This window comes from Calidris pugnax, unplaced genomic scaffold, assembly GCF_001431845.1.
Source record: "Calidris pugnax isolate Ruff unplaced genomic scaffold, ASM143184v1 scaffold42, whole genome shotgun sequence".
Taxonomy (NCBI): domain Eukaryota; kingdom Metazoa; phylum Chordata; class Aves; order Charadriiformes; family Scolopacidae; genus Calidris; species Calidris pugnax.
The window spans coordinates 14,187,176-14,199,857 of NW_015090920.1; the positions used below are offsets into that span (position 1 = coordinate 14,187,176).

A 12,682-nucleotide genomic window follows, 5' to 3' on the forward strand; every position below is an offset into this window, starting at 1 on the left:
ATGCTATCTCATAAAATTAAAAAACTTTGATATTTATTTCCTGTTTGAAGTTGTCATTCCAAAAAGGAATATCTAAATGTGGGCTGCTTACTGTTACCGTTATGTGTGTCTTTTTTTTCTGGGACCAGTGGTTTTTTTCTTCTCTTCTTTCTCTTTGAAAATGCAGTGCTGGACAGTAGCTGGCCCTGACCAGAGGGAAGCTTGTTAGGAGCTTGTATAGTTCTTGAACAACTCGCTCATGCACAGTAACTCACACACGGCTCCTTTTCTCTTTGCTCCAAGTGATCTAGGTCAGACCCATTACTCAAATTCTCTTAAATGTGGAACCGTAGTTATACTGGACACTTCCATGACGTATATGAGTTTTCTGGTCAGTGTGAGGACACACTTGAACTCTAAAGTATTTAAGATAGTTGATTCTTTTAGGAAGAATAACAAAGGTCCTTTTTGCAACACTTCCAATGTTCCTGGGACTGCTGACAGCTTTGCTCCTTGGGTAGATTTTTGCCACCACAGCCAGAGACAGTTATTGCTCCTGCCCTTGTAAAACTGTCCCTGACAAAGTGGTGGACTTAATGGAGGATGATACTGGGAAGGAGGAAATAGATTTCTGGCTTGCTTGTGGCAAGCACTTATGGTATATGAAGAGGAAGACAGAAATGCAGGCAAGACATGGTTATCTCTTCTCATTGTAACCATGTACTTAAATTTTTCTTCCTACATTGTTACTCTTTTTATGTCCTCTTAAAGTCTGTTTTTTCCCCTCTTTGTTTCTAATAGATTCACTGTGAGCAGCTCAAAAGGAAGAATAAAGATGCAGAGGATCATCTAGAATTATGCTCTCGTCAGGGTGTTGAGATGGAAAGGTATCAACTATCGTAATTTTACGTGAAAAAACTTGTTTTATTTTTATTTTTTTAAAGTAATTTACATTACATTACTGGAAATATATAGTTGCGTGTTCCCTGCATATGTCAATCGATTTATTTTCCAGGGAAACAGGTCAATACTTTTTTTTTTTTCTGCTTTAATCTGTCCTGTGGAGATCTGTGTCAGCTCTGTTTAAACAAGTGAAACATGGAAATTTTCTCTACTGAGAAGAGCAAAATCATAGAGAATAGTGTAGGTTGGAAGGGACCTCTGGAGGTCATCTGGACCAACCTCCTGCTCAAAGCAGGGCTAATTAGGTCAGGTTTCTCAGGGCTGTCTAGGTGAGTTTTAAATATCTCCAGATACAGAGATCTCACAACCTCTTTGGGCACCTGCTTCTTCGTGAACTAGCATTAGTTCTACTGCTAATGGCAACAAAAGAGTCTGTACTGTAGGATATAGAGATAAAGAGGTCACGTTATGACTACAGCCTTTAATGAAGCTGTGATGATGGCAACACCTTTCAAAGACTGTCAGTGAGTAATAAGGAGCTTTAGGAAAATTAATAGTGCTGAGTACTTCAGTGAATGCTGCTGTATTCCATAAGACAACCTCTGGCCAAATAAAATAAAATCAAATAAAATTTCAAGGTAGCCAAGAATGATTAAAAGGTAGCTTGTATTAAGTATAGTGTGTGGATTTGAGAGAGAGAAAAAGAAAAATCATTTTAAGGTAACTGTAGATTGTTTGGGGAAGCTTAAGAAATAATGCCCTACCCTTCTTTCTTCCTGTAAGAAGATTTTTTTTTTCCCAGGTTAGTTTATTGTGAAATAACTGGATTTGAAATTCCTTCTGGTCTGGGATTTCCCATTTATTGAAGACATTGTGAGCTGCTGCTAGTGTTGTTGGACTCCAGGCTCTCTCTGTGAAGGGAGGGAGGTGCCAGGTTCCTGCCTGGCAATGGCATCCCTGGTGAAACCATATGCCAGTCGCTGGCAGTTCAGGCCCTGGACCTGTGCCACAGACAGCCATTCAGCGAGTCTCCTCTGCCTCTCAGCTTGGCTGCCAAACAGCTACCACAGGCAAGAAGTTGGCTTGACTTAACACAGAGTCGGTTGTCCTCTGTCAGCTTCTGTGTCTTAAATTTCCTGGCTGCATTTCCAAATGGTGTTCATCTGTTTGTTCCACGTGCGCTGTTACTGCATCACTGAAAGTATCTCAGGTCTGTATGGGAGACACTGACCCAAATGAATCATGGGCTTGTTTCCTCCAAGGGTGCAGCCCAGCTGTGAGCCCAGGTCAGTAAAATGTTGGTGACGCATCCGCATCTTGGCCAAGGCTCAACTAGGAGGCAAAATGGGCTCTGTATGGGCCTTGTTCTGTTTGTGGTGATGCCTGATTTGACAAAAGAAAGAATAGTGGTGTAAAGTACCAGTTAAAAATGTCAACTATGTAATTGCATCAAAATCCTAGCTTTCCACAGAAATGAGTATGTGTAAGTTCTGGATAGAGTCGTGGTGCTCAAGCTATAGCTGTGGGGCAAGGAGCCAGTCCAGAAAGGGCAGTGGGAGGGGGACCATTTCAAAAAGGTGCCTACTGGGGCTAGGAAAGTGTCCTAAAAGGGGTGCAAGCTTTTCTAGGTATTGGTCTTCATAGAAAAAGAGTGAGTACTTGAAAACATATAGATTTGTCTCCCTTCTTGTTTTTTAACTCAGATTTCAGTTCTTTCAACACTTTCCTGCCATCTGCCACAGCTTTCTGCATGTGCACTTTTCAGTGGGGGAATTCATCTGCTCAGAAAGCGCACGCTATTTGGTGGCTCTGCTTGGCTGAACTTTCCATTTGTGTGATTTTCATGGCAAAACTTCAGTTCCCTTTCCACGAGTGATCCACACGCAGCTACATGAGTCCTGGGTGATGAGTCTGGGTGACAGTGCTCCATTTACTGCTTCTCCAGAGAGAAGTAATCTCCAGAGCCATCTGTAACTCACTCATGGCTCATTTAAAGCCTGAGAAAGTTAGTGAAAATAATTTAATTGACTTTCGTGAGGTTTGAACTGAGCCCAAATGCTGTCCATCAGGAAGAAATTCAATTATGGTCTTGGTAGTATAACTAAGCAGAAGATCCAAGTGAAAAGGGGAATGATGTTATTTTCCTGACATACAGACCCCGTAGGGTACTGAAATGAGGTGGTAGCATTGAAACCCAGTCCCAAAAGTCAGGAACCTCCACAGAGGGGAGGAGCAGCATGTGATTAGTAATATGCCATTTAACCACCTAGTCTTCGTCATCTTATGTGTTGTGTATTTGTTGAGGGGAATAGTCAGAGACTGGGAGACACTAAGTGCCTGTATATCACTAGCTTTGCTTCTCTCCTCACTGAAAAAGGACAGATTATAGGTGCAGCTTCAGTTAATGACTGGGGCCTTTTTTTTTTTTTTTTTTTTTTAGTTGCTCTCATTTGGAGGGATTTCATTTTTTTTTTTTTTTTTTTTTTTTTTACTTATTTTCAGAGAAACCAGATGTCTTTCCATTAAGAACACCTCTTTTCTTGTTGTGATTTGTGTAATTCTTAAAATTAAGCAAAACTATTAAAGAATAATTGTTTCTGTTCACATTAACAGCACACAGCTTCTCCAGATGTGGCATTTGACAGCCAAACAGCTGCTGGCTATTAAATGTGCCTTAAAAGCTCCATTCCTTTGTCGTAAAGGGAACAGAAGTGTAGGGACGTTTATGGGGTGATAGGCAGATGTTTTGGCTACATCAGATTTGAGCGAAAGTTTAAGTGGTTTCTCTGCTATAGTCGCAGTATGTACGTGTTTTAACCCCTATCATGCACCTTGCCTTATGGAGCTTTCTTCTTGGAACTGGAGGGAGATTATTTCTAATCTCACGTTTAGCTCACAAGCAACAGTGCTAGCACTTTCTTTGCAACATCTGGGACATCTCACTCTGAAGACAATACAGTTCCTCTGTTAGGTGGATCTCAGTTGCCGGTGGGGCTGGCTTCACAGCTACACTTCTGAAATACTGGGTGAATTTTTCTTCCAGCTGAGTGAAAAAATTAAGTTGCAAATAATTTGAAATAATGTGTTGTTTGTTTTTTTTTTTTTTAAAAAAACTTTCTTTTTAGGTATATCCTCATAATTATCAAAGGCAGGTGTTCTTTTTGTGCATAGTACCCTTTATGCCCAATAAACTGTTTTTTATAGTGGTATACCTAAGGTGGAATGTAGAACTAGTGGAGCTCAAGTTCAAGAGATGTGGCTTAAATTCCCAAGCCTAAACTCTGAGCGGAGATCAGCTTGCTGGGTGTTGAGAACTCAAATAGCACCACTGATCCTTAGGGAGCAGCACCACATTGCAATTGCTCTCTATCAACTCAGAATCTACTAAACTTGTAAGAGGTCATGAGGCTGCAAAAGTTTTTTTCATAACAAAAGTCTTTCTGTTTTCTTGGCAAGATTTTGTTCTTGTGCTTGTTAGACTGAAATTTTTTTGTCATTTAGTCTTAACTGGATAAGATTTTAAGATAAAAATCCCAATGTATTTATATGAAAAAAATCTAAAAATTTTACAAAACTGAATTGAGGGCAAAAATTCTGTAAAATTATACAGAATGAAAAAGAATAGCCTAGTTCTACAGATAAACTGTTATTTTTAAGAATTATATGCCTAACTTTATTCCTATTACAAGTCTGTTTCTAGTACAAATTAGATTAAATATTCTGTAATCCAGATCTCATTCTCTCCCATATTCTAAAGGCTTTTTTTTCTGAGATGAAGTATGTTATCAAAAATAGGGGAAATATTAGCTGAAACGATTTGCCTTGAAATTTACCACATTTTTTAGTTTATCCCAACCAGTTCATCCTCCATAATTCAAATGCAGATACTTATTTCTTTCTGTGGATCTGCTCCTTAGGCTTAGCCAAGCAAGAATCCTATGTCTGAACTGCCCACCCAAGGGGCTGAAGCTTGCGTTTAACCCCTACACTCTGGAATTCATTTCCCGTCAAAATATGACTTGGTGGTGTTGGCGTCTGGCTGTAAATCCTGGCTTAAAACCCTTTTTCATTGTTTATGGTGTGTATTTGTGCTTTCACCAATCACAGGAGAATGACCCCAGCACACCAGCCTTGAGATTATTATTTCAAATGGAGTTATATGCCTTTGGTATTAATATTTTGCAATAAATGCCTTGAGGGATGTTGTAGGTATGTCGGTTGTTGTCACATAACTGCTATTAGTAATAATGCCAGTTTCCAGTGAAAACTGGGGAGAACCAGCAGCTCACAAATGGGACCAGCTGCAGAGCTGGGACTCTGCATGGGGCTTGTACCTGGCTATTTGATAAACATGTATTTCCTGGCCATCATGTGGCTCATCAAGAGCATGGGGCAGGCCATCAAGAGCTGAACCGATTGCTGGCTGCTCTGTTATGAAAGCATGTGTTAGTGGGAGTTGTTCTGTCTTCTGCTGCTTCTCCTGACCAGGATAAGGTGGACCGTAAGGGGTGTCTTTGATGTTATTAGAAGCCATGGGTGCCCACATCTCACGCTTCCTTTCAGTGACATCGTATTCTCGATTTAGTGACAGTTTTGGGCCAAATATGGGTTTTGCTCTGGCTCAATTACATACATAATTTAATCAAATTTCCTGCGCATGTACAGTCAGGGCTTCATTGCCTAACCCTGTGAGGACAGACAGACCAGCATGGTTTTATTTAGCTGAGTGATATTGATCTACGTAGGAATTTCAGTCCCATTCACATACAAAGCATGTGCTGGGCACTATTTTTGCTCTGGCTCCTAGCTGAAAAACTGAATTGCTGCAAAAAGTATGCAACCATTTATAAATAATTAATTACAAAAAGCTGATAGAGCCTAGAAATTGAAATGGTGCAGAGATGTATTGTAGAGAAAAAAGTGAAAATAATTTTAAAGGCAGCTAGGTGAATATGTGGGAGAAATGAAAATATCATTAATGTGGTGCACAGTTAGTCTGTAGCAGTGAAGTCCTGCATGGATATGTGACTTGCAAACCAAAGAGAACAGACCCAGCTTCTCGCTCTTGGAGGACATGGCTAGAAGAATATTGGATACTACTTTTCAGATGTGACGTGGAAATTATGAGTAAGGTTGGGTTCTCTCCTTTCTCTGCCAGCTGCTAAAACTCATGCTGGGAGAGCAGTTTCCTTCATTATATCTGTAGGTTCTGCTTCCATGTGAAGTATCTTAATTTTGCCAAAAAAGGAAATTTAGCAACTAATTCAACGTTTACAAAGAGGAGTTAATATTCTAGTCTGTTACAGGCTTCTGCATGCATCATAGCATGCTATGTAAGTAGGATGTGTTTTTTATATTTTCATACACTTTGGGAAGCATTAGCACATAGAAGGGATATACTTTGTCCCTTATGACCACATAAAAATGCTTTTAATACTCTCTGATGATTGGTTTTACAAAACAAAAACCTGTATCACCCAAATGTGAACGGACTTCATTTTTTCTGATTTTTTTCTAACAGATTGTCTATTTGCATAATTTAATTATTAAAACCAAAATACCTAATTTTAGAAAATGTTGGCAACAGTGTAGAACAGTAAAGGTATTAATGGTGTAGAAACGTACCTGTGAACTTCACAAAACCAAAAGCAGTTATGAAAAAAGTGCTTTCTGCAGAAGCTAAATGCTGTGTGCCCTCTAGAGCTCACCAGGGGAAGGTCAGGTAGTCACCAAGAACTGTCTTTTTCTGGGGTAGCTCCCAGTCACCAGTCTATTGAAGATGCATTCAAGCACTCATCATCTGTGCTTTCTGGACTGTAAAATGGATCTATACACCAGATATGATTAATATTCTACATCACAATAAATATATCCTTCAAATTGTCAAAGTGACTAATACTAAAATACAGGTAAATGGGGTAATAGTTTCTGTTCAGAAGACCTAAGGGAAAATCAAATGGATTAAGAAATCTAGTCAATGAAGCAATTTTCTGACTTTGATGATGGTATTGGAACACATGTATAGTACAGAGCAGCAATCAATTTGTAGGGATTTGAGTCTTTTGTGGTTCCCTTTCTTTTACCCAGACACAGCTGGTTCTTGCTCTTGCCCAGGTGCTCCTAATCCTAGAAGGGAGAATGCAGAGATATAGGGTGGGAGCAGCTGGAGGTGAACATCGTTTACAGCCACAGTGTCAGACAAACTGTGGGGAGCAGAGTAGAGGAATGAATGCTTCCTGGCTAAAATGAAATATTTCAAGTCAACCCACCATCTTTATGGGGTATTTCCCAGCTTTATTCATGCTCTGAGCTCAGGAGGTTGTGGTCACACATCTCTTGCTGTGGCTGAACCAGCAGCAGAGATGAGTGGAGCCTCCCTAAATACTTGTTGCTGCACTCCTGCCAGAGATTGCTGGTCATCTTTTACTGCACTTAGATGTTGCTCCTTTATTTTTAACACTTATTTTACTCTAAGTTGCTTTATTTTACTTTAAAAAGTTTAAGGAAACCCTGAGTACTTTGATTAAGCCAGGTGAGTGGGTTGTGCTGGGAGATGGGGATGGTAATTTGCAGTAGAGGGGTAGTGAAGGTGGAAAGTGTCTGGGGCTGTAGAGGAGTTAAACTCTTTGTCTGGTTTTGCTGCAGCTGGAGCAGGATGTGTGACTGCAGACCTGGGAAAGGAGCAAAATACCTTTTACCACTTGTACGACAGAGCCTTTTAGCTAAGCAGTGAGCTGATTGCTCTACTGGTCTCACACAGGAGGTGTGTAGAACAAGGAAAGAGGAGAGCAACTAGCCTACCTTTGGTTGGTTGCTAAGCCCAGATTAAAAAAAAAAAAAAAAGTTTTGAAAGCTCAGTCTGAATGTATTGGCCTGTGGTTTTAGCAGCTCTGTCCTAAATCTCTCAATACTGCTCAGTAACATTTCACCTCAATTTACTCCTCTCTATTCTTTTGCCACGTTTCTAGAGGCTCAAAGGAGGCTGCAGCACTAATTTCTCCCTCACTATGTAAATATAATTTCATGCATTTTTCCTAAAACTGCACTGTGAGCGACTGCTTCCGTACTGAGGCCTTTCCTTTCTTCCGAGCATCCGGAATGAGTGCTTTGCACAGCCTCCATCCGATTCTGTTACACACAGCAATCTCAGGCTGGGTCAGGCATGGGACTCCAAATGAGCTGAAGGTGCTGTTTTCTGGGGAAGTGCACTTGAGAGAAAAGGGGTGTTGCTGCTTGTGTTGCAAGGTTTGCATTATGTACTTGATTAAACTTGAGGGCTATAAGTAGAGCACTTGGTCATGCTGCTGCCTGAGATTTATTGTCTGGGAACCTTGGCACCGAATTGCTTAAAAAAGAAAAAGTGGCACTCACACTGGTCTATCCAGGATTTTGCAATATTTAGTGAGATGGAAAAGGGCTGCATTTCTTTTGCAAGGTTTGCTGGTTTCCTTATGTAGTTTTCTTCATGAGCTGCCACGCAGCACTGGTGCTGCTGGGGCTCACCTGCCACCCACACGCAGCTGGGACTGAAAACTGCACTTCTGTGAGGTTCATGAAAATGTGCATTGAGAAGGTCTTTCTCTTAATTGTCATGGCTTTGAAAGGGAGTTGTGACCAGTTAAAGTGGTCTAACAAAAGACAATACCTCTTCAGTTGGGTACTCTGTTTCTTTGAACTCGCACTAGTTGCTATATTGGCTTAAAAAAAAAAAAAAAGGCAAAAGGTTAGTAAGAAGAAAGATCTTTCTGCAGAGAAGAAAAATCATGTGATGTTTCCAGTGCTTCAGGACCTTCTGCCACTAAAAACCACCTGGTCGTGGTTCCTTGTGTAGAAGTCCTATTTCCCTATGCCATAGGTCTACCATCCAAATGTGTTTCATTTGGATAAAACACATCCAAATACCTTGTTTCTGCTATGAAACTTTTTTTTGGTGCAGGAGGTTTTATGGCAACTCTGAAACTGCCATGAAATTCCAGGTTGTCCAACTACTAGGCAGCAAGTCAAAAAAAAACTCTTGAGTTTTACCTGTCCTTGTTTGTTACTGTTGGTATTTTATTGTAGTACCCCTACAAATAATATTGCAGTCATGCTTAATGAAAATACATTTCTATTACAGTCTCTGTGCTGTAAATACCAAGAATAAAATGAATGATTTTATGTTATGAGCATGAAATTTGCTATACTTATTTACTCTTACGATTAGGACAGATGGGTTTGTTTATTGGATAATTTTATCAGTTGCCCTTCAAGAGTTTCCTCAGAACCTGTGGTGCAGTCCCTGTGGATTGCTTGTCTAAGCTGCAATAAATATAGCTGATAAATTCTTACTGCTTTCAGTTTTTCTGCTAGTTCAAATGAAGACATCAGTATTTTCTACGTAAGTCAATAAGTGATCCTGCTATAACAGGTTGGTAATACTTTTGAGCCTTGCAGTTTGCTTTCTGGCCATGCGTTACTTATATGAGTTGGTTTAGCTGATTAAGAAATGAAGGTCTGAGCTTGCTAAAGACATGAGCATTTCTTGAAAACTTGGGTAGGGTCTAGGACTTTTTAGGGTTTGTTTTAATTATGCCACAGTCCGTTCTCTGAAAGTCACATTCCACCATTGTTGTGTATCAAATTAATTAGCCCTAATTGCAAGTTAGTGCTGAAAATTTGGAGTGAGCTTTTAAGTGCACGTATGTCTTGTATGTCCTTAGGAGAGAAACAGAAAGAAAAGAGTTTTCCCACCAAGTGAATATCATTTCAGTGTTCACAACAGAGCAAATTTTACAAGATATGAATATTTTTAAAAGGAACTTTCAGGAAATAAAAAATTGAAAATGTATATCAGGTATCTATTATGAAGTGTTACAGCAAAAAAAAATGTGCCATCAAAGAGGTTTGTGAACTGAGCACCTAGTTTTGGAGTTCAAAACCAATTTAACCCTGTTGATTACATTTTTGTTAAAGTTGAATTTAAAATTTTTGAAGCTGCATATGGGTGGATGGGGTTCAGGGCACATGACAGCCTTCATATAATCCCCAAAAGGGTTGACTTGGATTTTGTAGATTCAAGGTAGTAAAATTCATAAAGGCTGCTCGTTTAAATATTTTAAGTGAATTTCTGTCACGGAGGACACTTATAGATTGCCTGTGTGACACTGCTGTAGCACTCTCTGATTGCGTACCAGGGAGGAAAGGAGCAGGACCTTGGTGCAAGACAATCTTCTGAATGTTGTCATATTGAGAAGACAAATTTACCTTCTCAGCGCTTCAAGTTTACATGTAAAATTTAACATTGCTATTTCTTTCTAAGCAGGTGTGAAAGTGAAGAGCTTGATGTTGAAATAAGAAACCTGATAGAGAAGAATAATACTTACCAGTCACATGAGGACCCTGAACCTATTGCCCAAGAGAGTCTGAACAATCAGAGAACTTCATGTTCCCTTAAGGTAAAGGCAGTCCGCTTTTGCAATGTTTATCTGCCAGGAAGGAACATTCAGGGGATGTTCCCTGGGTGACTTGATTATGCATGAAACTTTTGGATTTTTGAAATGATGCAATGACCTTGCTACACTTTTTTTTTTTTTTTCTGATGCAACTACTTTGTGTTATGAGTGAGAAGGCATGTCTTATAGCGCTTTAAAAGGTCAGCTAAATCCACCGATCATCCAAAGTGCCACTCTCTGTAGCCAGCTGCGCCTGTTGGATAACACACATCCACCAAACTTAGATACCCCAGAGCACTGACATTTCTTTAGCTTGTTGTGTTTGGTAGTTCTGCTTTAACTGAGGATGAGCAGAGGTGTGGGGGGCAAAAAGCTTTGGGAATGTCAGATAGGCTTTTAGATAAATAGGAAGAAAGAAGAAAACGGTGATTCAAACCCACGCTTCTGGGGTATTATAAACAGAAAATCTTAAGCCACCTGCTGAGATGGTCGCCTTTTCTTGCAGTGAAGCAGCGGTTAACAAGCATGACAGAAACTCGTTCTAGGTTTCCCTCTCAGTTTCCCTTCTCTGCACTGAAATAGCAAGCTGATTTTTATTGTGCAGTAGGAGGACAAAAGGAAATTCCTGTTTTCTGCAAACTGGGAAAGGGAGGAGTGAGAGAAGTGATTAAGCCATGAATGCCATCCACCTGTAAGGGATGACACACTTACCTGCCTGTGTGGCTCCAGTGCGGGATGAAGGCTGTGCCAGGAGGTGGGATGCAGGAAATTGATGAGGAGGTAAAGGAGAGATGACTCTCTTCTATGAAATCTGAAATTACACATAGCTCCTTTCACATGTAAACCGCCATCTCCAAAATGACTCATGACCTCAGGGCATGAAACTGAGCTGAGCCTAAGGAGATGCCCCAGGGTCAGACTAGTGGGATTAGAAACAGTGAGAGAGAAGCCACAGGGAGGAATGGGGATTCCCGACCCCAGGGGAGGAATAAGCCTGGTGAAACAGACGTCAGTGCAGAGTCAAGTAGCATTGAGCTCTGAAACTACAGGGCAGAACAGCAAGCCACAAAAGGTTTGTGGAAACACCTGGTCCCCCATATTAGCCTTCCTCCAATGGAAGGAGATGTAGGAGAGGATCTGGTGGATATGGGGAGGAAAAAGAAAGGATGTGCTCACCTCAGTGGTTTCTGTGGCATGCTTCAGCGCTTCATGAATACCGAGGCAGTATTTCATCTGCAGTGCTTTTATGCTTTTTGCATTTGTAGCACTGTTTGCCCTTGAAAGATCCACGTGTGTGGTTTTCATAGCTTAAAGGAGGAAGTTTTATGGTGTTTCTGAAGTCAAAATATACTAACTATTTTTTATTTATACTTTAAAGTCAAACAGCTTTTCACTCGGTTAGTTATTGACTTGGACTTCAAGTGAGTGACAACTTGACAGTTGTGATAAGCTCCAACAAGCTCAGTATAAGACGCTAGGAGTACATGTATCAGACTCTGTGTTTTGGAAAATGACGTAATGTTTTTAACGAATCCACTATACTTTCAATTACAAAGGTTATAAAATCATATTAAAAATACCCAGAAAATATCAGTTTGTGATATGAAATGCTGATATAGACTTAAAATGAGGGGGGAATTCGTTATTTAGGAAACAGAAAAAAAGTTAATTATGAAGCAAAAGTGTACCCTTCCCTACAGTGTTGGTCATTCATCAGAAAGTTCTTTGTCAGAACCAGCAAGACATTTTTATTCTGTTACTTTTTTTTCCTGGACTGAAGAGTGTAAATTGCACACTGCAAAATGGTGTTTCCTTCTGAGCTTTAATCACTTTCAAGACTGTTAGCTCAAAATGTCTGTAAACAAATTCCCTTTTTCACCAGGATTTTTTTCCATAAAAAATATATAATATTATTGTGGTTTTACAGGCAAATATTTGAGAGAAAGAAAACATAGTTCTGCAGAATGAGCTAATTCTGAGTGCATGCTTCGTCCCATGATTCCTTTATCTGTAGGACTTTAACTGCAGCTTGTCATGATCATAGCATCATAGATTGGTTTAGGATGGAAGGCACCTTAAAGATCATCGAGTTCCAACCCCACTGCCATGGGCAGGGACACCTTCCACTAGACCAGGTTGCTGGTCTCTGCTCCAAGGAGAAGGAAAAGAGGCAGGAGATTACAGAAAAACATCCTTACAGGCAGGTCCCAGTGATTAGAGCCTGTTGGTGTACTCAGGTCCCTGACACCCACATATGGTTAATTGGTCTAATACAATGGACGTTAGTGCCTTTGTCCCTCTATGTAATTTGTCTAGGTGAGCAAACCGACTGGGGTTTTTTAGGTTTTAAGCTGAAATGAGAGGTGAGA

At 40.2% G+C, this 12,682-nt stretch overlaps 1 protein-coding gene across 2 annotated transcripts in view; it reads left to right on the forward strand.

Annotated features, from left to right (window-relative positions):
• TNIP3 (TNFAIP3 interacting protein 3) overlaps window positions 1-12,682 on the forward strand; it is a 68,775-nt gene that overhangs the window by 19,131 nt on the left and 36,962 nt on the right. For both annotated transcript variants that reach the window (XM_014949990.1, XM_014949991.1), the window contains exons 3-4: window positions 781-866; window positions 10,184-10,316. In XM_014949990.1, coding sequence (XP_014805476.1) covers window positions 781-866; window positions 10,184-10,316 — 219 coding nt within the window. The remainder of the gene's footprint in view (window positions 1-780; window positions 867-10,183; window positions 10,317-12,682) is intronic.